Source organism: Stenella coeruleoalba (assembly GCF_951394435.1).
Source record: "Stenella coeruleoalba genome assembly, chromosome: 18".
NCBI lineage: Eukaryota > Metazoa > Chordata > Mammalia > Artiodactyla > Delphinidae > Stenella > Stenella coeruleoalba.
In genome coordinates this window covers 63,754,873-63,782,573 of record NC_137164.1, presented here as the reverse complement: position 1 = coordinate 63,782,573, position 27,701 = coordinate 63,754,873, and the positions used below count along the sequence as shown (strand labels likewise).

Below are 27,701 nucleotides of genomic sequence, written 5' to 3'. Positions count from 1 at the left end.
GCGCCGAAAACACAAATACTCCACAGGAGCTGTGCCCAAGTTTTCAAAACCTCCATAACAAACACTGAAAATTCCTGTACTGATTCTTTAAAAAAGCCTCAGGAGGTGCCCTCCTTTCCACTTTCATACAGATGGGAGGCGGCCCTTGCCCCAGGCAAACATCTCTGTCAAGCATTCCTTCTGGTACAACTCCTCTTTGAATGTACCAGATCTGCTTTGCAACAAGACTATTGAATGACTCCATTTCGTGAGTGGCCTCAAATCATAAAACACCTGAAGCCTTGCGTACACAGAAGATTGGATGGAGCTCATCACTTCCTCTTCTGCTTCCCCAGGTCCTACCATCCTACCAAGTCACACGGGCAGAACAGCGCACACATCTGGACTCTACTGCTCCACAGTCCATTCAAACACCTCACAAAACCAGACCTCACGGGGCTTTAGCTGGTTCTCTTGATGACTGAACGTTTTTTCTACAGCTTTTATGAAACTGATGCCCACTATCCTTTACGTAGATACTTAGGATAAATGCCTCTTAAGAATTCATTACTTTAGGGGCTTCCCTGGTGGCGCAGTGGTTGGGAATCTGCCTGCTAATGCAGAGGACACGGGTTCGAGCCCTGGTCTGGGAGGATCCCACATGCCGCGGAGCAACTGGGCCCGTGAGCCACAACTACTGAGCCTGAGCGTCTGGAGCCTGTGCTCCGCAACAAGAGAGGCCGCGATAGTGAGAGTCCCGCGCACCATGATGAAGAGTGGCCCCCGCTTGCCACAACTAGAGAAAAGCCCTCACACAGAAACAAAGACCCAACACAGTAAAAATAAATTAATTAATTAATAAACTCCTACCCCCAACATCTTCTTTAAAAAAAAAAAAGAATTCATTACTTTAAAAAAACACACAAATACCACAACAAAAAAAGTCCTTTGTCTCGATGAATTTAGATGCTTTTCCATTTAGTAGATACGAAGAACCTTGGGATCAATATGCGTCTCTTGTTGGCTTGGTTTCTAGAAAGTTAAGTTGGTATTAATTTGCAGTAACTACCCATGGTTGGGATTTCTGATGGAAACATCTTCCTTCCTTCCTTTTTGGCTATTGTCCTTATACCTTTTTAAAAAATACATAACAATTCTACTTATAATTTTTTGTTTCAATATTAATGAAATATGTTTGTGCATTAATAGCGAGATAAGCTCTGAATTATTTCATCCTCTCTGATTACCTGCAGAATAGAATAATTAATCATAAAATGTGTTTCCCATTATTCTAAAACTAGGAAGTTGAATGGAGTAATAAACTACATGCGTACGGAACGGATTCCCCCTCCTGTGTCCTTCTCAGGGGATTATTTTCAGCAGCCATTTATATGAACAGCATTGGGGAAGGGGGACCACAAACAGGGTGGTACCACAGCAAATACTGGTGATGATAACTGCAAACCTGAAAATAACAGCACTTACCTTTTCAAAGCATTTAACAAGTGCAACTTAATTGCCATCTTTGAACATGAGAAAGAATGTATCTTTCAAATATATTACTTCTGACATACGTTTCCTGATGTCTCCTTTCCTTTTCCTAATCTTTTCCTTTCCTTATCACTTCTGGTAACTTGGAGAAGAAAAATCCCGTTTCTCTTCTTCATTAGTTCCAACATGATGAAATACTGTATTTTTAAGAAAAGTATTTATGGAGTAGATGCTCTGTGTGAGGAAGCATGTCATGAACAAGACAGAAACAGTCCCCTGTCCTCACGGTGCTCGCATTTGCTAAAATGCAAAGCTGCAGCTGACCCGCCACCAGCTCCATTTGCCTTAAGGGCCACATGGACTCACAGTGGCCATGATATCCAATTACCTAATGTTAACTTAGTGAGAAATTCCAGAAGACAGAGTCTGCAGAATTTCAGGGGTCTGGCCCATTACAGCATAAATGGAAGCCAGGCTGAGTTGCCATCCCAACCTGAGAGCCCCGGGGAACTCACCTGCACATTCCAGGCGTTTGACATCTCCTGACGTCTCTGAGAAATATTGCCGAAGAACAAAGAAAATGATGGCGAGGGGAACCAGGGGCATCACAGTCCAAGGAATCACAGCCACCATCACGCCTGCCACGCCAATCACAAGGAGAAACGTCTAAAAGAGCAGAAAGAGATACAGAGGCCTCCTTGTCAAGGATTCTTTTCAAAGATAAACTTGGCTGTTTTGTGAGGATTGCATTCCTTTCCTTGAAAGCCTTGTTGGAATGGTAGGGAATGCTTTCCCATCCAAAGAAATAAAATTATAAGTGGCCCTCGTATTTATTTATTGCGTGTGTCAAACACTGTAAGAACTTTCTAGGTATTAGCTCTTGTGATACACTCGGTAGCCCTGTGAGGCAGGCATTGCTATTTTCCACAGATGAGAATATTCAAGACTCAGAGTAGGACTTGAATCCCAAACTATCATGAGTCAGTAGGTGCTACCAGAGAGATGAGCAAGCAGGTACCGCAGATGAGGAATTCAGAAGCTTCGCCTATAGGGGTAAAGAAGTGGTTAATTACAAATTCAGTGTCCAGAAAAGCAGGAAAAAATTCAAATGCTGACCTCTGGAAGTAGGAATTCCTCTTTCTTTCTTGGTTTTCTGAACATACTTAGCACATACTGAGTGCTGAATGTGTACCGGGCTGTACATTAACACTTCACGTGTATTTACTTAGTTGATCCTCACAATAGCCCTATCGAGTAACAGTATTATCTCACCTTCCAGAGGGAGACACTGAGGCACAGGGAGAGGAAAAGCAACTTGATCAAGACGGCAAAGCACAAGTCACGGAGCTGGAGAGCCCAGGTTACAGCCATTATGACACATTTAAGCCTGCTCCCAACTTCCTATCATTATGCTAAGTATTTAAAATGTCCATTTCAAAGGCTAATGATTATAACAACAGCAGATGCCGTCTACCAGGTGTTTACTGTATGCAAGGCACTGTGCTAAGAGCTCCAGGAACATTCACTTAATCATCATCTCATCCCACCAGGTGATTTTATCTCAGGAAATGATCTTGGCTTAAAAAGACAGCAGACAGAATAGGAACCCAGGGCACTGAAGGATGCTGATTTAAACATCCATCTTTCTCGGGAGAAGTATGATATCACGGCGTACAGCTTCAGGCGACAGGAACGCAATCAGCACTTAGCATCTGCCTGCTGTGAAAGCGGGGCAGGGTTGGGGGGACGTGCAGATTCACATAGCGTCAGCCAAGGCCTCTGAATTTTAGTCTCAGATGGATACAAATCCATGGTGACCTGTACAGGTCACAGAGCGCTGGGGAAACACAGCGAAGAACGTGTGAACACTTTTTTGAGGATTCTAAGCGACTGACAACTGAATTTCACAGGCTGGTTTAACAGAAAGAGTGGCATGAATAATTTGCAGGTAGTAATCACATTTGATGGAAATTTTGACCTAAAAGGAGCTGGGCTGGGAAGGTTGAGATGCTTGTCCGAGTGAACACCAGTTGTTCTGTGTCCTCTCAGAGCCAGCACCTGCATGCTGTGCTCTCCAGCGCAGGGCCCTCCCCGCCTTGTCACCCAGGGCAGCTGGCCCCGGTGCATCTCTGAGGGACGGGTTAGCGGGGTAATGCCTGTATCACAGAGATGCAGGTTATCGTTTCACAGCTCTTCCAAATCAGTTTTCTCAGGGGATCCTCACAACCATCTTGTGAATAAGAAAACTAAGAACTGTCCTTTCCATTTACAGATAAGAAACATGAAGCTGGGAGGTAAGTAGTTGTCCTAAGTTTTCCCGGAAATTTAGTACGTTCCTTAGAGAAAGCCAGGAACTGTTCATACTCAGGAAATCCCAGAGCCACAGCTGCAGGCAGGAGGGGTCTGGAAGGAGGAGGAAGCTTCCAGAACTGTGACTTTATGACCAGGAGCCCTTGTGAAACAAACTGCATGATCAGAATGTAGACCCATGTGCTTTTCCTGTTTCTCCCAGTCTCTGCCTTGGTATTAGTATAAAACTCAGAAGAGGAATGGAATTCTGAAGGAACAATAACAATCATAAGTGGAGAAAAATAGGGCTGTCTGACCTCTCTCCTATTATACCTACAGCTGAACAATTTCTTATAGCCACCAGATTAATTGATGTGTCCCACTCTGCTACACTCTTCGTGCTCACGGGGACGGTCCTTCCAGTTCCTTCTATGTCTAGCCTTAAGTAAAGTCACTTGGCTTGCCGTTGTTGGTTGTCAGGAAAAAAACCTGCTGAAATGTCAATTAGGAAAAAATCCAAATTACAGTTTTTTAGCGGATTCACATCATTTGATTGGAAAACATTCACCAGTTTCAATAATCTGGCTCTCCCCAGGTGGGGGTCTTTTATGACTAACCCAGCCCGGCAGATTACCTGGGAAGCAGAGGTAAGATCAAAACAAAGGGCTCGGAGCTTCCCTGGTGGCGCAGTGCTTGGGAGTCCGCCTGCCGATGCAGGGGACATGGGTTCGTGCCCCGGTCCGGGAAGATCCCACATGCCACAGAGCGGCTGGGCCCGTGAGCCATGGCCGCTGAGCCTGCGCGTCCGAAGCCTGTGCTCCGCAACGGGAGAGGCCACAGCAGTGAGAGGCCTGCGTACTGCAAAAAAAAAAAAAAGTGCTCGCCTATAGAACACACTAACATGTGTCGATTTAAGAATTATTCTTTAAATAAGAAAAAAGAAAATTTCATAAGAAAGATGAGGTCTAAGCCCAGAAAGCAAAATGACTTGAAAAAAAAAAAACCCTATCTAATTTTAATAAATACATAAACGCCAAGGACACAAAATGAGGCTGGGTAGTTTAAATGTGTAACACCTGTGTCTGGATGGTGGTAAAACATTAAAATTTCACCAGCAAGTCTCGACCTATAATTAACACTGTATTATAATATTGCAGATTTGAACACATTCCTTTCACAAGCACAGTTTGAAATACAAGGCCCCATCTGCCTCCTTGGCATTTAACTTCCAAACTGCTTACAGTCCTGTAGCAGTTCCTAGGTATCTACCCACATGTTACTTTAAACTTAATTCCAAGGGATTCTGTTCCGGATAGTCTCTGTGAAGCTTACGTCAAAGAACATGCTTTCTATAAACATCAGTAACAATGTATTCTTCCTATTTAATGCAAATAAATATGCCATTCATACTTTGGGCTCACTCTCTATTATTTAATTCTCTCTTGCTCAGTCTGATACCTATTTTAGGCACGATGTGAAATATATATTTAATCATAAAACCACTTAATCAGTAGACATTACTTTTATTATTTGTTTACAGTATTAAAAAATAAAACCAGGATCATTAAGATTGCTAACACCTCAGAAGAATTTCAAAGCTTTTAATTCTACGGTCAGACTCTTAAGAATTCTGTTTCAAGCTGTGGTAAGTACAAATCAGCCAGATTTCCTTAAACTATCACTGATTTTGCAAAAGATATAACTTAAGTGCAATAAACTTTTGGCAAGAAAACAAGGCAAGATTTCCTTGTGATTTAGAGAGGGAAAAAGATGACAACTAGTTTTTGATCAGTAAGCTGTTTACTGATGTGGGTGTAGGAGAGACTCTTCAACCTATTCATTCTGGAAACATATGAGATTAAAAAATAACCTTTCAATGAAATGGCTATCACATAGATTGTGCTGCTGGCTAACACAAGATTCTTGTGGAGACAGTAAAATTCTGAACACACTACACAAAACTCTGAAAGAATTATGAAATAAAATGTAACTCCTGGGCTTCCCTGGTGGCGCAGTGGTTGAGAGTCCGCCTGCCGATGCAGGGGACACGGGTTCGTGCCCCGGTGCGGGAAGATCCCACATGCCGCGGAGCGGCTGGGCCCGTGAGCCATGGCCGCTGAGCCTGCAGGTCCGGAGCCTGTGCTCCGCAACGGGAGAGGCCACAACAGTGAGAGGCCCGCGTACCGCAAAAAAACCAAACCAAACCAAACCAAAACAAAACTGTAACTCCTATCCTACAGTACTCGTTACCCTTCAATTACAGTATAAATAGAAGCAAAAGGAAAAACATGGAAGGCTTCTACATGTAAGCTCCTAAACTTAATGCCAACCTAGGGTTAGCGTTGAGTCTGCATGTAAGCTGATAGAGTACCGTGCACCTCTCAGGAGGTTCAGAGATCAGCTCTGGTTCCCAGATCCCTCGTTTCTCACCTCTGTGTCCTTTGACCTCACCCACCTCGGTTAACTCCGTTCAATCAGAACACTGGGGTGTCATATCTGTATGATGAGATGTACACAAACCCTAAGTCTAAGCTTTTCTAAACTTGTCTTTTCCTTGGGATACACTAATCACACCTTCATCCCTCATTTGGCTGCCTTGGATCTTTTCACAACCACACCAGCTCTGGGACCTGTGTATCCTTCAGTTAGCTCCCAATTGAGAGTCACAGCTAACTCCGCTGAAGAGTGAATGGTGGTGTCTGGTTTACAGTTTGTTAATCAACACAACAGAAAGCACTGGGGAAACATAGTGCACTTCTTGTGTTCAGCATATCTCATTGATCAATAGTTTCCTTTCTACCTTTTGTCAGGGTTCGTGCTTATTACAAAATTCAAGACTGAAGTCCATTTATTTGCTGCTTTTAAAAAGGCACACCTTAAAAATAATAGCACATGAAGGTGGAGATGAAATGTTGAAAAAGGTACCCCATAAAAACACTAGCCAAAAGAAAGCTGGAGTATCTATCTACACCACTATGAACATGAAGTTAGGAAGGATTCCTAGAAATAAGGAAAACATTTCATAAGAATAAAGGGTTGATTTATCCAGAAGGTATTTTTTAAAATCTAAATTTATATCATCCTTTAATAACATAGCTTCAAAATATATAAAGGAAAATCTGACAGGACTCAGGAGAAATAGGCAATTCCATACTCACAGTGGGAGAATTAAACTCACCTCGATAACTGATAAAACAAGCAGATAAACATCAAGAGGGATATAGAAGGTTTTGAAAACATGATTAACAAACTTGACCTAATTAAGAAATATACAATACTGCAGTAAATAACTACATAATACTGCAGTAAATAACTACATAACACTGCAGTAAATAACTACATAACACTGCAGTAAATAACTACATAATACGTTCTTTTCAGTTACATGTATGCTATACTAAAGCAAGAATCAACAAACTTCAAGGGACAGAAATTGTACACAACATATTCTAACCTACATGGATTTAAGTAGAAATCGGTGACAAAAAGGTAACTAGAAAATTAATAAATGTTTGGAAGCTCACTAATACACTTGAAAATATCACCTAGTTCAAAAACTGTAATAAAATTAGAAAGTATTTTGGCAAAAGAAAATGAAAATCTACTAATATTAAAATCTGAGGGCTGCAAACTACAGCTGTGCTTAGAGGTACATTTACAGTTTAAACATTTTTTTAAAGGCTACAGAGAATACATGGGAAATCTCTATATCGTCCTCGTAATTTTGTTGTGAACTGCAAAAATGCCCGAACAAAAAAATAAAGTCTTACAAAAAGAAAAAGCTAAAAGTCAAGAATTTAAAATATACCTTATAATTTAAAAAAAAACCCAGCATATTAAACTAATGTATGTAGAAGAATGGAAATAAGAAAAAAGCAGACATGAATGTAATCGAAAACTAACTTCTAAGCAGAAAAATCAACAAATACAAAGCTTGGTTCTTTGAAAGCACCATGAAATGTAAGGAAAAAAACAAAACAAAAATGGGAAATTTACCATTAATTTGAATTAAAAGAGGATAGCACAAGAGATACCATGGGTATTATAAAGAGGATATAATAAACATTGTGCAGATAAATTTTTAAATTTTGATGCAAAGGACAAATGTCTTGAAAAATGACATACAAAGACTGACATAAGACACAGAAAATCTGAATAATTCCATATTGAATTAAGAATTTGAATCCAGGGGAATTCCCTGGTGGTTCAGTGGTTAGGACTTGGCGCTGTCACTGCCAGGGTGCCGGGGTGCCAGGTTCAATCCCTGGTTGGGGAACTAAGAGCCTGCAAGTTGCACAGCGTGGCCCAAAAAAAAAAAAAGAATTTGTATCCACAGAAAAGACTTTAGGCCAAGAGGGCTACACAAATAAATTGTACAAAAGAAGTTTTACCAACCTCTTCCAGGAAATTTGAGTACAGCATTATGATGTAAAAACCAGACAAAGACATTAAAAGAAAGAAAAATTATAAACCAAACTGTCTTAGGAACATGAAACAACATACCGATAAACTGAATCTAACAATATAAAAATGATAATACTCCACAATCAAACTTGGCTAGGCAAGTCCAAAATTCACATGGCTGGCTGTTACAAAGGATACGCTGGAACTCCTGTGCAGGAGCTGAGGCTATTAACCACAGGCAGAATTTCTTTTTCTTCAGGGAAGGCTTAGCTCCTAAGCCCTTCCAACTGACTGAACTGTGCCCACCCAGACTATCCAGGATAATCGTTCTTACTTAAAATCAACTGATTAAGGACTTTAATCACATCTACAAAATACCTACACAACAACACCTAGATTACCTTTTGATTGAATAACTGGAGAATGTAGTCTGGTCAAGTTGACACATAAAACTGACCACCACAAAATGGAAATATTTCCTGTCTTTTTTGAGACCTGCATAATTCTGATACCAAAAGCCGACAAAATAGTTCAAGAAAAGCAAATTACAGGCCAATATTCTCATGAACAACAGAAACAAAAATTCTTGCCAAACATTAACAAATTACATACAATAATACATTAAAAAAAGATACTATATCATGACCAAGTGGAGTTTATTCCAGGAATGTAAGGTTAACCTTCAAATACCAATCACTATAATTCACATTAAAAGAATAAAGGTGAATAATCATATGATTATCTGAAGAGATGTAGAAAAAATATTTGTCCAAATTCAACACCTATTCTTTTTTTTTTTTTTTGCGGTACGCAGGCCTCTCACTGTTGTGGCCTCTCCCGTTGCGGAGCACAGACTCTGGATGCGCAGGCCCAGCGGCCATGGCTCACGGGCCCAGCCGCTCCGCGGCATGTGGGATCTTCCTGGACCGGGGCACGAACCCGTGTCCCCTGCACCGGCAGGCGGACTCTCAACCACTGCGTCACCAGAAAAGCCCTCAACACCTATTCTTGATTTAAAAAAAATAAAAAATAAAACCCTTGGCAATTGAGGAATTAAAGGAAAAGTTTTCAATCTGATAACAGATATCTACCTAAAAAATCACAGTTCAGATCATTCATAATGAAAAAATATTGAAAGATTTTGCCCTAAGAGTACAAGAATGTCTTATCACTTCTATTCCATGCTGTACTGGAAACTCTAGCCACAACAATAAGTCTAGAAAGGAAAATAAATATTGGAAATGGAGAAGTAAAACTGTCATTATTTACAGCTGACATGACTGCTTATGTACAAAACCCTACAGAATTTTTAAAAGCACCACCACCAACTCCAGGAAATGCAAAATGAATTCACAAATAAATCAACTGTATTTCTATAAACTAGCAACAAGCAGTTGAAAATGGTATTAAAAACAATACAATAATGTCATGAAAAAAACATCAAATATTCAGGAATAAGTTAAACCAAAGAAGTGTAAGATGTCTATATTACAAAACATTCCTAAAATTAAAGAAAACCTAAATAAGTGGAGAGATACCATATTCATAATTGCAGATTCAACACTGTTAAGACTCAGACTCCTCAAATCAATCTATAGATAAAAGAAAATATTAATAAAAATTCCAGCAGGAAAAAACAGCCTGAAAAGGCTTCTAAAATTTACACAGAAAAGAATCTAGAATGATCAAAACAAGCTTGACAAAGAAGTACAAAATTAGAAGACTTAAACTACTGGATTTCAAGTCTTACTAAAATGTATAATAACCAAGACTGCAGTATTGGTATAAGGATAGATAAGCAGGTCGGTGGAACAAAATAAAGTATACAGACGCAGACGTCCTCAAATACAGTCAAATGATTTTTAACCAAGGTGCCAATTCAGTGCATAAAAGTGTTTTTAACAAATGTGGCTAGAATAACCGGAAAAAATAAACCTCAACCATGTACTACTCTTCCATACACAAAAAATAACACAAGATGCATCAATTTCTAAAAAGACAGAATAGGAAAGTATCAATATCTTCACGCTCCTAAGGATAAAAAGATTTCTTAGGATACAAAAACATGAGCTACAAAAGAAACAAAAGGGTACATGTTAGACCTCATCAGAATTGAAACTTGATCTCCATTAAGGATGTAAAAAGGCAAGCCACAGACTGGAAGAAACTATTCACAAAGGAATAGTATGAAATATATATTAAAATAAATATCTCCAATGGGGATTTCAGGGAGGGGGTGGGGGAGGGATCAACACACCACAGAAACCTCAAAATGACAAAGTCATTGTTCAGTGAGAGAGGCTGAGATGCTTTCTACACACTTTCCCTGACATCTCTACACAATGAAATGCAAGGGTCAGCGGTACTGAGACAAGCAAAGGCAGTTCCACTCTTTGCTTCTATAAAAGCAAGTGACCCAAGCTATGAGCCCCTGGTCTCAGGCTTGCTTTGTTCCCAATATCCAGATGCAGCCAGCTTGTTCTTTTGCGCTCCCCCCTCTGGAAAGAAATGACTGAGAACACCTCCTTCACATTTTCTTTTTCTTGGGCATTTTCACTTCATAAAGCTGCAGTCAATGTGTTTTGTGTGTGGTGAGGAGGGAATGACACGTTCCACGGTGGTCCCCGCCACTGCCAGCATTGGTGGCTCAAGCAGCCTCCGGATTAGCCCTTTGTGTCCGTGAAAGGATATGAAAAGTCAGTTGTTTGAGCTCAGCCAAGCTGCTGATTTTTTTTTCCCCTGAATGAGGGGTGTGTGGGGAAAAAGGTTTTGCAATTCAATTTTCCTCAATAAATTACAGCATTTTGCTGAGGGCAGCTGTGTGCAAGTTCACATGCTCAGAGCAGTCCCAAACCTTTTTAAACACAATTAAAATGCCTAAACCTGACTTCCACATCTTACCTTCGTCTTCACTTATTTTACTAATAGGAAGACTTCTCGGAAGTGATGATTTTAATGACAAGAATTGTAGATAGTTAAGATTCCTTAATGTTATCTGGGACTCTGGCAAATCGTATGAAAACTACATTAATTTGAAATATTTCGTGCTCAATGGTCTATCTTGAAAATAATTGATTTTTATTCTGTGAGTCTACATGGGAAAGTGAATATTAATATCTTCAGGGATTACAAACCTAGAATCTCTGTAATACAAACTCACGAGGCGATATTTATGAGCCTGGAAACTGTCTGTGACAATCATTTTAATGCAACATAATGCCATTATCAGACTATTTCTCCTACTTAAAAATACAGGGCTTCCCTGGTGGCGCAGTGGTAGAGAGTCCGCCTGCGGATGCAGGGGACACGGGTTCGTGCCCCGGTCCAGGAAAATCCCACATGCCGCGGAGCGGCTGGGCCCGTGAGCCATGGCCGCTGGGCCTGCGCATCCAGAGTCTGTGCTCCGCAACGGGAGAGGCCACAACAGTGAGAGGCCTGCATATCGCAAAAAAACAAAAGCAAAACAAAAAATACATGCGGTGTTTATTTATTTTAAAATTTTTATGTATTTATTTGGCTGCACAGGGTCTTAGTTGCAGCACACAGGATCGTCGATCTTCGTTGCGGCATGTGGGATCTTTTAGTTGTGGCATGCAAACTCTTAGCTGAGGCATGTGGGATCTAGTTCCCTGACCAGAGATCAAACCCAGGCCCCCCCACCCCCCCACCCCGCCCCCGCACTGAGAGGATGGAGTCCTAGCCACTGGACCACCAGGAGAGTCCCTACATGTGGTCTTTCAAAAATAACTACCCATTATTTAGTGCTCAACATGCACTTAGATGTTATGCAAAGAATTTTATTAAAACGACTTCATTTTGTTTTCCCAACAACCGTTACGGAATTTGGTATTATTTTCTTTATTTTACAGATAAGGAGGTGTGGCTTTGTGGGGCAGAGACAGTAAGAGGGAGAGCTAGGACTCAAGCTTGGAAAGGGAGACCGCGGGGCTCCCCACTCCACCACACTTTAAAGCTGTTGACGTCATAAATGATTACCATGTGGAATCACACTACATAATTTTTTTTTATGCTGCCTTCCTTCTTCCTTTGGAATTGCAAACAGCTCCACTTTGGCCACAGCAACTGTAATGTGACTGGACAGGCCACATATCTGGTAGCTGCAAGAGTCAGTGTACATGATGGTGTACAAACTCGTGATCGCCCCTCTGTTGGGATGTGGTCTCTGAATGACATTGCCTGTGGGAATGGACTGTCCTGCAGTGTGGACCACTACTCAGAATCCAGGGTTTTCATCAGCCATACTTGGCATCACTATTACAAGACATTAAATGAATTATCTGATACCTCATTTACGGGAATGACAAGGAATTAGATGAGGAAAAGTATATGGAATAAACACTTCAGAAGTAGTAAAAATAAAAATGAACATGATCAAGTATCTTCCAAGGTTTATCAAATATACCAAGGATAAGCAGAATCATCAAAAATGAGTTCGAACACATTTGGCACTAACTATGTCCTTTAAAACAGAACAAACACTTTCAAGCCCCTTCCCGATTCCACTCTCAGTTGACGACAGAGAGAAAAGACTGGTTCCCACTGGGAACACGGCTTCAGCAGCCCCTCCTCCCCACTATCCACAGAGGCCTTTTCCTCTCATCTGGGATCAAAGGTCGCTTTCTAGAAGCCACGCCCACCTCCTGGACCAGGCTCCCTTACTACCTCCAGCCACACCCAGTTTGCCTTCCAGGACTTCCCCCAGGGCGCTGCCACAGTTAGGATTCCAAAGGCGGCCAGGGGTGGATCTCGGTGTGTCTCCCTCCCCTTGGGGGCCTGGAGGGGAGGATTCCTGCCTGACCCACCCCCATACTTCAGGGCGTCAACGCTGATCCCTGTTTGTTGAGGGGAAGGAGGGGCAGAGGAAAATATTACCCACCACACACCCCCAACCCCAAAACTAAACACCCAACCAGCAACTCCTCCGTAGACCCTACATTCCGGATGGGCCTCTCTCTGGTTTTACTCAGACTCCTTCCAGGAGTAGCCTGCCTTCACTTCAGCTTCCTCCACGCCTCCTGAATTTGCAGCCCTTTGCAGTCTGGCCCCGCCCATCTGAAACCTGCTTCTTAGGTCACCAGAAGCCTCCTGATTTCTAAATCAACTGACAACTTTCCAGGGACTTAGCTTCTCCTTTGCATCGAACAGGCCTGCCCTTCCTCGGTTCCCCAACCTATTTCCTCCTCTCTTCCTTGCTGTTCATTGTGTGTCTCCTCTGCTTCCCTCCTCTCTTGGCTTCCTCTCTGAATATGGAGGCTTCCGTAAGTTTCTGATCTTGGTCCCTAAAAATGCTTCACTCTCTCTGGGCAATCTTTTTTTTTTGCGGTACACGGGCCTCTCACTGTTGCAGCCTCTCCCGTTGCGGAGCACAGGCTCCGGACGCGCAGGCTCAGCAGCCATGGCTTACGGGCCCAGCCACTCCACGGCATGTGGGATCTTCCCAGACCGGGGCACGAACCCGTGTACCCTGCATCGGCAGGCAGACTCTCAACCACTGCGCCACCAGGGAAGCCCTCTCTGGGCAATCTGATCCATCGTCACAGATTCAGCTATTACCTGCTCAGTGAAGAATAGGCAGGCACCAGGCTCATCCCAGGTCTCTCTCTCAAACACCAGACTCTTACTTCCAATGACCTGCAGGACGCCTCCACCTGGAGGTCCCAAACTTCAAGATAACTGAACTAAAAGTGGCAGAGCTGGGACTGGGAATCAGTGAGACCAGAATTTTCTCTCCTCACACGACTGCGCTTGTTTTATCTGAAATCAGGTAGCATCTACCCCTGTCCCTCTGTACGTCATACAAAAACATGTGACGGATTCTGATCATGATGGTTAACTAACCACGGGCTCAGCACACGGTGGGCCCACCAGCTTTGGAAACCTAACCTTGGCCTTGCCTGTAGTAGCAAAGAAACAGAACCTTTCACAAAATCTCAATGTAGTTAATAATCACTGTCAAAACGTGACACTGTTATAGTGAAAGACCGCTTCTGGGGATAAATCACATGGCTTAACCCAGCAGGACATATTTATAACATAAGTTTGCAGAAGAGAAAAATAAAATCAGACATATCCCATCAAACATCTTTGCAGTAAAAGTACTCTGCCTCTGAGTCACCGCTTAGTTCACGTTGGTAAACAGTGGAAGCCTCTGCCCATAGGCTATGCTGTTTGCAGTGAGATATTCATTGCTGCATGTCTCTGTGCAGCTTCTGATAAATACATTTCATTACCAAAATTAATTAATTAATGAAGAAAGTTCCCAAAGCCTGAATCACTTTAAAGCAGACAAAATTCAGTAACAGAAAAAACATCCCACATGAGCAACAATACTGAATGAGAGGATGAGAGGTGAGATGACCCAACATTATTCTTTAGAACCTCAAGTTCACAGACAAAACAAAGGCTGGATACAAGATATTCCTGTGGGTATTTCTGGTTTTTTTTAAAGACACCTTAAGACAGAGCAATCAACGTGTGAAAAGAAAAGCTGTCTATAAAAACAAAAAAAGACATTTTCTGAGATGACTTTGATCCCATATCTCTGTATCTTCCATTACTGCTCTCTGTTGTCTTTGCTCAAGTATTATTTTCACCTTATTATTACTATTCCTTTCTTTGTAAGTAACCCCACCTGGCTTTATCCAAAAAAAAAAAACTGGTGCAGTAAATATTTGTCCTTTGTGGTAATCCGATGCGTAATTTAGTTAATCTAGGCTATCTTTCCGTGAGAGGTGATTGTTTTTCTCTGTTTTGAAATGTGCTCACAGTTAAAGGGAATCCACGCCAGACAGCTGAACGGCAGCGGGAGAACCACTTACCAAGCATGTCACTGCTTCGAACCAACCTTGACCGTGACTGTGTAGCCACTCCTACAGCAGGTGTCACTCATGTTAACTCAGCCTCCCGATCACAACCACACCTTTCTCTTACAAACATGGCCTTTTACTTAATTAAGATAACAGAGTCAGGCTGAAAGGCCCATCTCAGCCCCTGTGAAAAGGCCTTGAAAAACAGGCACTTTGCTTTGAGCTGTGAGAACTCTGACATGACTGTTAGTTACCTGGATGAAATCAAGAAATGTCAGGGGCAGCAAGTCATCCATATGCCCAATGTCTTTGGAGAAACGATTCAAAATTCTTCCTGCAAGAACAGGATATGAGAAATTACTCATTTCCCCAGATATACCCTTTAAGAGAAACATCTCACAAACAAATCAAAACAATATTTTTAAAGTATATGTATGTAATATATTACAGATTCATATGAAATAAGCCAATGTCAGTGGTAAAGAAAGAGAAAATAGAATGATATCTAAAGAAACAAAAATGCCACCAAATGGCAGTGGGTGGGGGAGCCGAAATTGAAACCTGGTTTTTATTACAAAAGACTGGGGGGAGGGGCTTCCCTGGTGGCGTAGTGGTTAAGAATCCGCCTGCCAATGCAGGGGACGTGGGTTCGAGCCCTGGTCTGGGAAGATCCCACATGCCACGGAGCAACTAAGCCCGTGCACCACAACTACCGAGCCTGTGTTCTAGAGCCCGCGCGCCACAACTACTGAGCCCACGCGCCACAACTACTGAGCCCACGCGCCACAACTACTGAAGCCTAAATGCCTACAGCCCGTGCTCCGCAACAAGAGAAACCACCACATTGAGAATCCCGCACACCGCAACGAAGAGTAGTCCCCGCTCACCGCAACCAGAGAAAGCCTGTGCGCAGCAACGAAGACCCCATGCAGCTAAAAATAAAATAAACTTATTAAAAAAAAAAAGAATATGGGGAAAATCTTGTGGCAGTAATGGGAAGGGCTGGTGGATTTGAGAATGTTCCCTCCTTTTAGATCCATCCCGTCTAAGACTCATTCCAAGTGCTAAGTCAGCAAATAAACAGTTGCACAATATCTAAATTAATCCTAATTGTCACACTAATTTTGCTTTAGTGATCAAAAGTAATTTTGCTAAGTGATACTTTTTAAATAAACATAATTATAACTTCTCTGTAATGTTTTCCCTCCAGATGGTTCACAGGACCTCACATCTTGGGAACCTGTAGATTCCTGCCATTTCCAAGTTGTGGGTTTACTACTGGGGTCATAAGCTGTTATTTTCAGAGGTGCACTGGGTGTGACAAACACAGACTGATGCTTAAGCATCCAGGAAGACCAGAGGGATGGAAGCAGGAACACAGAAACATTAGTGACTAAAGATCATCACTGATTTTATTTCCCTTCTCAGAATCCACGAAAACAGTGTATCCTAAAGGCTGCAGGATTGGAAGATGAGAAATAATTTCTAATAAATATCTAGTGTAAACTAAAAATGCCGCCTGCCGTATCAAGTAAACAAAGGATGCTGCAGCCACCAGGCACTGCAGCCAACCCTGCGATGGTGCACCCTGAGGAAACTCAGGATGAGAAAACACAGGATACTGGCCCCAGATAGCTGAGGTGCACATCAAAGGAATGATTTCAGTGAGCCTGGACTGTTGCATCTTCCCATACATAGAAAAGCAGTAAGTTCCCTAACTTGAGATATCTGGTTTTCTTTTATTAACAGTAATCTTTTGATATGCTGACTACCTGTTCTTTGTTGCACAAACTCCAATGTATCCTGGCTCCGCCCCTGCCTTGCCTCTTTGGAGCAGTGTCTCAGAGCTATCTCAGAGGCGTGGCCCGGGCTTAAGTCCTCAGTTTTGTCCACAGAATAAAGCATAACTCTCAACTTTTAGGTTGTACATATTTTTTCAGTCGACACTAGTCGTTTTATGATTAAATTTAAAGAAATTGAAGACACGCACACACACATACACACAAACATATAGCCTATTTTGGGGTAGCAACTCCTGAGAAATATGTTATCTAGGCCCCTGAACTTCTTTCATAACTGAGGCTCCAGGAAGCCAGCCTGCAGGTGAGATGTGGGGCCTCTAGGTGCTCTTCCTGACCTCTGTCAGAGGTGACTTTCTCCCGAGGCCCTTCACACCAAGCCACAGCTGGACACTGAATGAGCAGAGGCTGGGCGCTGAGTTTCCGCTGCCGGGATGAGCCAGCTCTGCTGTCCTCCGCGGGGCGCCTGGCTCACCGGAAGCACAGGATGCGCCCAAGCCGGGGGCTGCAGACATTGGAGGCTTTCGCCCTCGGCCAGGCCAGGCCGTTACAGGCTGGGCCTCAATTCTCCTGTCTCAGGCTTAGGAAATACAGACTCCAGAAACCGTCTTTTAGTGACACGTTTGGAGGACCAGGGACAAATTTTCGGAGCCTCTAGGAATGCTTGCTTTAGAAGGTGATTCTCAGGATTAAAAGGGCTCATGCAGGTGAAGAACCCAGTCACAATGCCCGGTGAGTTAACAGGTGCTCAGCCACCAAGGTGAGGTACTGACTATTCCCCCCAGGTTCTGCAGCATCACGTCACCTCGGAAAGTCTACCAGACACTGTAGCAACGTCCACCTGTTAAAATGCACTTGCTGATTCAGGAGTGCTGGGGGAGCTAGAGAGTCTGCATTTCTTCCCAGCTGTCAGGTGACCCCCCCCTTTAAACTATTTCCCAGATCACACTTCGAGGGGCAAGAAGATGGGAATCATTTAATCAATTCTGCTTTAAAAATATTAAAATCAGATGGACAATTTTTCCACGTATTCTTATGGATTTTGCGGCCTCCCAGTCATTTTTTAACTTCCCAAAGTAGCAATATAGAAATAAGGAAAACACACGTCACAAAAGACATAGTTTAAATGCTTGTGATTTCTTTGACGGAAAAATGCAACTTTTTAACATAGCAGGATTCAGAAACACTGCAAGTATGATTTTTCTTAGAAGGTGTTGAAAGCAGTACAGGAATTTTTTAAGATGAAAAGGCTACTCAGGGATGAACAGTAAGTGAAAACTACCCCTTTACCTTTCACCAGATGTGCAAGTCTTAAGGTCTGAGAGACCCAGGGTTGGCAAATAGTGTAAAATACAAGGAAAACAAAAACAATGAGAAAAACTATCTCCCCACATACAATGACTACAAAAATGGAACCGAACGTCAAAGCAGGTCAAAAAACTAAAGTCTTGTTCACCAATGAGCTGAGCGTAGAAAATGTGAAATCAGAAAGTTCAGTAGCTACTTCCTTGCGCTAAGAAACATTAAGAGAATGAATGGTATTTGCAGAGTATTTCATCGGGCTTAGGGACAGACTGTTGGAAACAGAGCTGTGATTTTAAGTTCATGGCCTCATAGTGTTAAAGTTTTCTCAAAAGTCTCCAAATGAAATCCTTACGATGAATTCCCTTCACACACATGCCATGACTCTTCATCCAAATGACATGTGCTCCCTGCTGGAGTATCTCCAGGGTGGTAGAGGGAAGGGGGATTCACATGAACACCGGGAACCCAATCCATTTTCAGTCTGTTCTGTTAGACAGGGATTTCTCACATCAAACCGAATCTTGCCTTCCTAGAACATCCAACCTCTGCCACTTCTTCTGCCCTTATAACCACACAAAGGGAACCTAATTTCTCTTGATATGACAGCCTTTCAAATACTCGACTGAAGTGAATCATATCCTTTCCAGCAACTACTCCCTGGTGCCTCAATGATCCCTCATAAGGCTCGGTGTCCTATCTTGGCCGCTGCCTCCTGTCCAGACTCAGATGGACAGTCTCAGTTAATGCCTTGCGCCCAGTATTAAAATCAGTACCCCAGGTACTGGGGTAAATTGGTTTCACCACCTCCCCTATCCTGCATAGGATATAGTGAATCATGAAGCCAACAATAACAGTACATTCTGGAGGCCAGATCACATTTTGGACACATGTAAAGTGAAAATCCACATCGCTCTGCACAGGTAGATTTGGGGGAACAACTGAGCGATATGTATAAACAACTCTAAGAGTGCATCCCTTCTGACCCCAAAATTCCATCTCTAGGAACATATCCCCAAGAGTTAATAAGTTCATCAAAAGGTCGAATGTGGCATATCTGTCAAGTCAGAAGTAGAAAACAACCCGAACAAGTCTGAAACAAGTCTATAACGTATTACGTACAATTTTAATTTTTTTGGACTTTCTACGATAACTGCATATTGTGTAAAAAGGTAAAGCAGGGAGGGGAGAGCAAGAGAAAGACAGGGAAAGAGGGTCAGGAGGAAGAAGGAGGTAAAAGGGAGGAGGGAGGGAGGAAAAGGGGGGAAGAGAGGAGGAGGGAGGTACCCCCCTTGAAGTCCATGGTATCCAAGAACCATCAGGGTCCTCCTAACTGCTCTGGTTCACAGTTTTCTATCTTGTCCATAAGACAGAATATCATGAACGATGACATTTGAACTTCTTGTCAAAATACAAATTCAGGATGATCATATTTTAAGAACTGAGTCTACAATCTAAGCGGGAGTCAGTCACCTCTAGAATTCTAACACCTGACCCATACCCAGGACTCCTCTGCTTACTTATAACCAAACTGTAATTTAAAACTTGGAAGTTCCCATGTCTAATCTGGGCCTTATTATTTTTTTTTAAACAACAAAAAAAGGTATATTTACATATAAAATACCGAAGTATATTTTTATTGAGGTATATTTTACATCTCATGAAATTCGCCCATTTCAGGTGTACAATTCAATGAATCTTTGTAACTTTACTGAGTGATGCAACCGTCACCAAAAATCAGTTTTAAGACACTTTTATGCCCACAGTGAGATCCCTTGTGCCATTTACAGGACTCCCTATTCCCACTCCCAGCCTCAGGCCACCACTAATCTACTTTCTTTCTCTATAAATTTGCTTTTTCAGGACATAACATCCAAATGGAATCATGCAATAATGTGGTCTCTCGGTCTGACTTTTTCACTCAGTGTAATGTTTTTGAGGTTCGCCATGATGTAGTGTGTGTCTTTTTGAGCCCCATTCTTTACCACAAAGTGGTGTTAGGCACCAGCAAAAAAAGACCCCACACTAGGCCACACCTGACCTTGAGGGTAAGTCAGAACAGATGTTTCGTGAACGCTTTGATAACGTGAACTTGTTTATATGGGCCCACAGCTAGCTTCACTAATGGTTCTAGAACCTAATTCTTTTGATTAGAATCAGCCGTTGCAGAGATTCAGCATCCAGGAGTCCTGGGTCAAGGCCAGGCTCTGAGTCCAGTGGAATGTGGTGGGGCAGGGAGGACAATAAAAGATCCATTGTCCTGGTGAGAAATGGGATCTACGTCCAATCAGCCAATGGAGAAAAAGAGCGGAGTCCCTCCAAAGGGGCAAAGAAAATATACCTGAACCTTCCAGGTACCGTGCAAGGGGATGGGGCAAAATGGGTCCAATGGAGAGGGTGTTCAGTGGAACACGGAGACGGTCACCAGGCTGAAAAGGACCCCTGCGTGCATGAGGGAGCCACTAAGGCAGGCGGGCCAGCCTGGACATCCTGCATCACCTTACACAAACTCATTCAGCTCGGACGAGCCTGAGAACAGGAGAGGGAGCTGCGGAAGTCAGGGCGCTCCGCATTTTCTTAGTCTTTGCTGTTAGAACAGGCCATCAGTATGGTGGCAGCCTAAAGAATGTCGTGAAATAGAGCAACAGGATTTAGGAAACCGTCAGTGGAAACACCACCAAGTTCTGGTACTCAGCAGCAAGAGGCCTTTAGGCAACTAAGCAACATCTCCACCTACATCCCAACACCCTGTCCAATAATAGTTTTTAAATGTCTACTAATATGTTACAATGGATCAATTACTCCTCTTTACTTCTTAAGGGCCTGGAGTTTATAAGGTAAAACTATCAGGTATCAAATATTTAACCCAAATAAGTGCCAAGATTCATCCTGAATATAAAACTAAATCCCAGGGAAACGTATTAGGTGTTTGACAGTTTCTCTTCCTTGACTGACAGACAACAGAACTTGGAAGCTTGGATAGTCTGGTTCCGTGAACCACAGCTTCCACAGAGCCAACATATGTGGTTTTCTCTTCATGACATCCCATACCAGAACCAAAGCCGACCATAAATAACCTAGTCCAAATTCCACTTTTGAAAATAAGCTACAGGGAAGCGTTCAATTTAATCTACCACTAAAGAGTAGATTAAATAGATTTAATCTATTGACTAAAGAGTAAATAATTCATGACCCCTAAACCTTCTGGGCTAACTAGGCCTGTGTTTGCAGTACTTATTTTGGTTTGTATTTTCTTGAAGGAATGAAGTCCCACTAATAGATACAGGAGGGGGAGGCAAGATAACACTGGTGTGCCGGCTGCTCTAAGATTAGTGACCTCGAAGATTTAAACTTGGTCCCAAATCCTTGAATAATAAATAACTCAGGGTCTGGAGAAGCCTACAGGTCTTGAACATGAAGAGCCTGGTTAACTGGTCATGAGCACTCAGGCTGTGATAACAGACATCCAGTCCCACTTACTGCTCCCACCTTTATGGCTGTAGTTTTCACATTAACTGACAAAGTGGAGGGACTTCACAGCTGTTATAGCATGTACTCCTCCAACTGCTTTCTCTCCACGGCTTCGTAAGACGAGATCTGTGTGGGCCTCTGCAGTTCACCACCCTGTGCTCCACACGGGGCCTGGACTAAACAACATGTGCTGAATAGATCCACACAAGATGCTGCCCTGGACAGTCTCATGTAATCCTCACGACAGTCTTGTGAAACAGGAGGGGCAGCAGTTATTCCCATTTCACAGGAGAGGAAGTTCTCAGACACCACGTAGTCAGTGTCACGAAGATTCATTAGGCACTGACCACGTTCTCAGCACTGTGACTATATGAACCTGCTTAATGTCTACAATATTAAGATATAGATAAGGTAGGTGTGAGTAGTATCCCCGTTTTACAGATAAGAAAACCAAGAAACAGAGAATTTAAGTAACTAGCACGTAAGTATTAACATAACTATAACCAGCTATCACTATTAGTAACCAGAACAAGGATTGAACTCAGGCAGTTGGCTCCAGAGTCCATAGTTTTACGGTACATGGGCCTCTCACTGTTGTGGCCTCTCCCGTTGCAGAGCACAGGGTCCGGACGCACAGGCTCAGCGGCCATGGCTCACGGGCCCAGCCGCTCCGCGGCATGTGGGATCCTCCCGGACCAGGGCATGAACCCGTGTCCCCTGCATCGGCAGGCGGACTCTCAACCACTGCGCCACCAGGGAAGCCCCAGAGTCCATACTTTTAAACCAAGGCAGACAACATCCTGCCTTGAGATGTGCGTGTCCAAGAGTATCTATCTGCTTTGGCCTCGGTCACGCAGCTAGTTGATGGCCAGGCCAAGGCCACTCCCATCTTCCTTCCAGCCCACATCCCTGCCTTGACAGTTGCTATCAATCATCACCTGCAAAAACAAAGCCACTCTGGGTCTCATCACGAGTCTAAACAACTGAACAGAGTGGGCATGTATGCTGCTGAACGAACTCTTCACAGGAACCCAGGTCAGGAGGCTACCTTCCGAAGCAAGACAGGTGGAAGGCCTCAGGGTGGAGGAAGCAACCAGTGGGAAACCTAGAGGGACACTCAGATCAAGAAACTTACTACCGAAGATCCCCCTGCTACATGCCACAAAGCCTCTTACGTGTCACCAACAGTCCACGGTCAAACTATAGAGCTAATTTTATTGAAGAGGATGTTTACATTTTACCAATCTTATATCTTAATTCATTTTTTATTACCATTTTATTTATTTTTTTAACGTCAGAACGTACGAATTTAATGAATTTAACACCATACGATTCCTTAGGATACCCCGTACTTAAAGGCCCTGATTCTAAGCTCCGGTTGGCAGCTTCCTCCACAACGGTATCTTGTTCTTCTCTGAAAGTGGAGTCCAAACCCCATCATCTCCAGGCAGCTTCCAAATCTAGCGTCATTCCGTGAACTTCCCGAAGACGTTCTCTTTACCCTTTTCTCCTAGGATGGCAGGCACGTCACACCATGGCTTCCCTCCTTCTGTGGATGCAGAGCTTCTCCCAGACCAAGATGCTGCTCAATCAGTTCTCAGGCCGCTCTCTGCACAGTGCTTGGCGTATGGTACACAGTCACTGAAGGTTTTATTTTTAATTGGGGTATAGTTGTTTTACAATGTTGTATTAGTTTCTACCATACAGAGAAGTAGAGTTCCCTGTGCTATACAACAGGTTCTTATTAGTTATCTACTTTATACATATTAGTGTCAATCCCAACCTCCCAATTCATCCCACCCTCCCCCCTCCCCCCGCTTTACCCCCTTGGTGTCCATACGTTTGTTCTCTACATCTGTGTCTCTATTTCTGCCTTGCAAACCAGTTCATCCGTATCATTTTTCTAGATTCCTCATATATGCTGTAATATATGATATTTGTTTCTCTTTCTGATTTGCTTCACACTGTATAACAGTCTCTAGGTCCATCCACACAAATGACCCAATCTCATTCCTTTTTATGACTGAGTAATATTCCATTGTATATATGTACCGCATCTTCTTTATCCATTCGTCTGTCGATGGACACGTAGGTTGCTTCCATGACCTGGATATTGTAAAGAGTGCTGCAATGAACATTGGGGTGCATGTGTCTTTGTGAATTACGGTTTTCTCTGGGTATATACCCAGTAGTGGGATTGCTGGGTCATATGGTAATTCTATTTTTAGTTTTTTAAGGAACCTCAATACTGTTCTCCATAGTGGCTGTATCAATTTACATTCTTACCAACAGTGCAAGAGGGTTCCCTTTTCACCACACCCTCTGCAGCATTTGTTGTTTGTAGATTTTCTGATGATGCCCATTCTAACTAGTGTGAGGTGATACCTCATTGTACTTTTGATTTGCATTTCTCTAATAATTAGTGATGTTGAGCAGCTTTTCATGTGCCTCTTGGCCATCTGTACGTCTTCTTTGCAGAAATGTCTACTTAGGTCTTCATCCCATTTTTTGATTGGGTTGTTTGTTGTTCTGATATTGAGCTGCATGAGCCATTTACATATTTTGGAGATTAATCCTTTGTCTGTTGGTTCGTTTGCAAATATTTTCTCCCATTCTGAGGGTTGTTTTTTCGTCTTGTTTATAGCTTTCTTTGCTGTGCAAAAGCTTTTCAGTTTCATTAGCTTCCATTTGTTTATTTTTCTTTTATTTCCATTATTCTAGGAGGTGGGTCAAAAAAATCTTGCTGTGATTTATGTCAAAGAGTGTTCTTCCTATGTTTTCCTCTAAGAGTTTTATAGTGTCTCGTCTCACATTTAGGTCTCTAATCCATTCTGAGTATATTTTTGTGTATGGTGTTAGGGCGTGTTCTAATTTCATTCTTTAACATGTAGCTGTCCAAATTTCCCAGCACCACTTACTGAAGAGACTGTATTTTCTCCATTGTCCATCCTTGACTCCTTTGTCATAGATTAGTTGACCATAGGTGCATGGGTTTATCTCTGGGCTTTTTATCCTGTTCCATTGATCTATATTTCTGTTTTTGTGCCAGTACCATTTTGTCTTGATTACTGTATCTTGGTAGTACAGTCTGAAGTCAGGGAGTCTGATTCATCCAGCTCCGTTTTTTCCCCTCAAGATTGCTTTGGCTATGTGGGGTCTTTTTTGTCTCCATATAAACTTTAAGATGTTTTGTTCTAGTTCTGTAAAAAATGCCCTTGGTGGGCTTCCCTGGTTGCGCAGTGGTTGAGAATCCACCTGCCAATGCAGGGGACACGGGTTCGAGCCCTGGTCTGGGAAGATCCCACATGCCACAGAGCAACTGCGCCCGTGAGCCACAACTACTGAGCCTGTGCATCTGGAGCCTGTGCTCCGCAACAGGAGAGGCCGCGACAGTGAGAGGCCCATGCAGCGCGATGAAGAGTGGCCCCCGCTCGCCGCAACTAGAGAAAGCCCTCGCATAGAAACGAAGACCCAATGCAGCGAAATAAATAAATAAATAAAATAAATTTATTTTTTAAAAAAATGCCATTGGTAGTTTGATAGGGATTGCACTGAATCTGTAGATTGCTTTGGGTAGTACAGTCATTTTCACAATATTGATTCTTCCAATCCAAGAACATGGTATATCTCTCCATCTGTTTGTGTCATCTTTGATTTCTTTCATCAGTGTCTCATAGTTTTCTGAGTACAGGTCTTCTACCTCCTTAGGTAGGTTTATTCCTAGGTATTTTATTCTTTTCGTTGCAATGGTGAATCGGATTGTTTCTTTAATTTCTCTTTCTGATCTTTTGTTGTTAGTGTATAGGAATGCAAGAAATCTCTATGCATTAATTTTGTATCCTGCAACTTTACCAAATTCATTGCTTAGCTCTAGTAGTTTTCTGGTGGCATCTTTAGGACTTTCTATGTATAGTATCATAACATCTGCAAACAGTGACAGTTTTACTTCTTCTTTCCAATTTGTATTCCTTTTATTTCTTTTTCTTCTCTGATTGCCGTGGCTAGGATTTCCAAAACTATGTTGAATAATAGTGGCGAGAGTGGACATCCTTGTCTTGTTCCTGATCTTAGAGAAAATGCTTTCAGCTTTTCCCCATTGAGTATGATTGTTGGCTGTAGGTTTGTCATATATGGCCTTTATTATGTTGAGGTAGGTTCCCTCTATGCCCACTTTCTGGAGAGTTTTTATCATAAATGGGTGTTGGATTTTGTCAAGAGCTTTTTCTGCATCTATTGAGATGATCATATGGTTTTTATACTTCAATTTGTTAATATGGTGTATCACATTGATTGATTTGCATATATTGAAGAATCTTTGCATCCCTGGGATAAATCCCACTTGACACAGTGTATGATCCTTTTAATGTGTTGTTGGATTCTGTTTGCTAGTATTTGGTTGAGGATTTTTGCATCTATATTCATCAGTGATATTGGTCTGTAATTTTCTTTTTTTATAGTATCTTTGGTTTTGGTATCAGGGTGATGGTGGCCTTGTAGAATGAGTTTGGGAGTGTTCCTTCCTCTGCAACTTTTTTGGAAGAGTTTGAGGAGGATGGGTGTTAGCTCTTCTCTAAATGTTTGATAGAATTCACCTGGGAAGCCATCTGGTCCTGGACTTCTGTTTGTTGGAAGATTTTTAATCATAGTTTCAATTTCATTACTTGTGATTGGTCTGTTCATATTTTCTATTTCTTCCTGGTTCAGTCTTGGAAGGTTATACCTTTCTAAGAATTTGTCCATTTCATCCAGGTTGCCCATTTTATTGGCACAGAGTTGCCTGTAGTAGTCTCTTATGATGCTTTGTATTTCTGTGGTGTCCATTGTAACTTTTTCATTTCTAATTTTATTGATTTGAGTCCTCTCCCTCTTTTTCTTGATGAGTCTGGCTAAAGGTTTATCAATTTTGTTTATCTTCTCAAAGAACCAGCTTTTAGCTTCATTGATCTTTGTTACTGTTTTCTTTGTTTCTATTTCATTTACTTCTACTCTGATCTTTATGATTTCTTTCCTTCTATTAACTTTGGGTTTTGTTTGTTCTTCTTTCTCTAGTTCCTTTAGGTGTAAGGTTAGATTGTTTATTTGAGATTTTTCATGTTTCTTGCAGTAGAACTGTATTGCTATAAACTTCCTCTTCGAACTGCTTTTGCTGCATCCCATAGGTTTTGGATCATCATGTTTTCATTGTAATTTGTCTCTAGGTATTTTTTGAATTCCTCTTGAATTTCTTTAGAGATCTCTTGGTTATTTAGTAGTATATTGTTTAGCCTCCATTTGTCCACATTCATTATGGTCTTCTTCCTGTAATTTATTTCTAATGTCATAGCACTGTGGTCAGAAAAGATGCTCGATACGATTTCGATTTTCTTAAATTTACTGAGGCTTGATTTGTGACCCAAGATGTGATCTATCCTGGAGAATGTTCCGTGTGCACTTGAGAAAGTGTAATCTGCTGTTTTCAGATGGAATATCCCATAAATATCAATTAAATCTATCTGGTCTATTGTGTCATTTAAAGCCTGTGTTTCCTTATTAATTTTCTGTTTGATGATCTGTCCATTGGTGTAAGTGAGGTGTTAAAGTCCCCACTATTATTCTGTTACTGTCGATTTCCTCTTTTATAGCTGTTAGCATTTGCCTTATGTATTGAGGTGCTCCTATGTTGGGTGCATATATATTTATAATTGTTATATCTTCTTGGATTGGTCCCTTGATCATTATATAGGGTCCTTCCTTGTCTCTTGTAACATTTTTTATTTTAAAGTCTATTCTATCTGATAGGAGTATTGCTACTCCAGCTTTCTTGTGATTTCCACTTGCATGGAATATCTTTTTCCATCCCCTCACTTTCAGTCTGTATGTGTCCCTAGGTCTGAAGTGGGTCTCTTGTAGACAGAATATATACTGTCTACAGTCTTGTTTTTGTATCCATTCAGTGAGCCTGTGTCTTCTGGTTGGAGCATTTAATCCATTCACATTTAAGGTAATTGCCAATATGTACGTTTCTATTACCATTTTCTTAATTTTGGGTGGTTTGTTTTTTTAGGTCTTTTTCTTCTCTTGTGTTTCCCACTTAGCATTTGTTGTAGAGCTGGTTTGGTGGTGCTGAATTCTCTTAGCTTTTGCTTGTTTGTAACACTTT

General features: G+C 42.0%; 1 protein-coding gene across 1 annotated transcript in view; it reads right to left on the bottom strand.

Moving 5' to 3' along the window:
- Positions 1 to 27,701, bottom strand: part of LOC307176614 (ATP-binding cassette sub-family C member 4-like) — a gene marked incomplete at its 5' end in the record, with an annotated part of 194,488 nt that overhangs the window by 47,363 nt on the left and 119,424 nt on the right. The window contains 2 exon segments of the mRNA XM_079902944.1: positions 1,986 to 2,136; positions 15,245 to 15,324. Coding sequence (XP_079759070.1) covers positions 1,986 to 2,136; positions 15,245 to 15,324 — 231 coding nt within the window.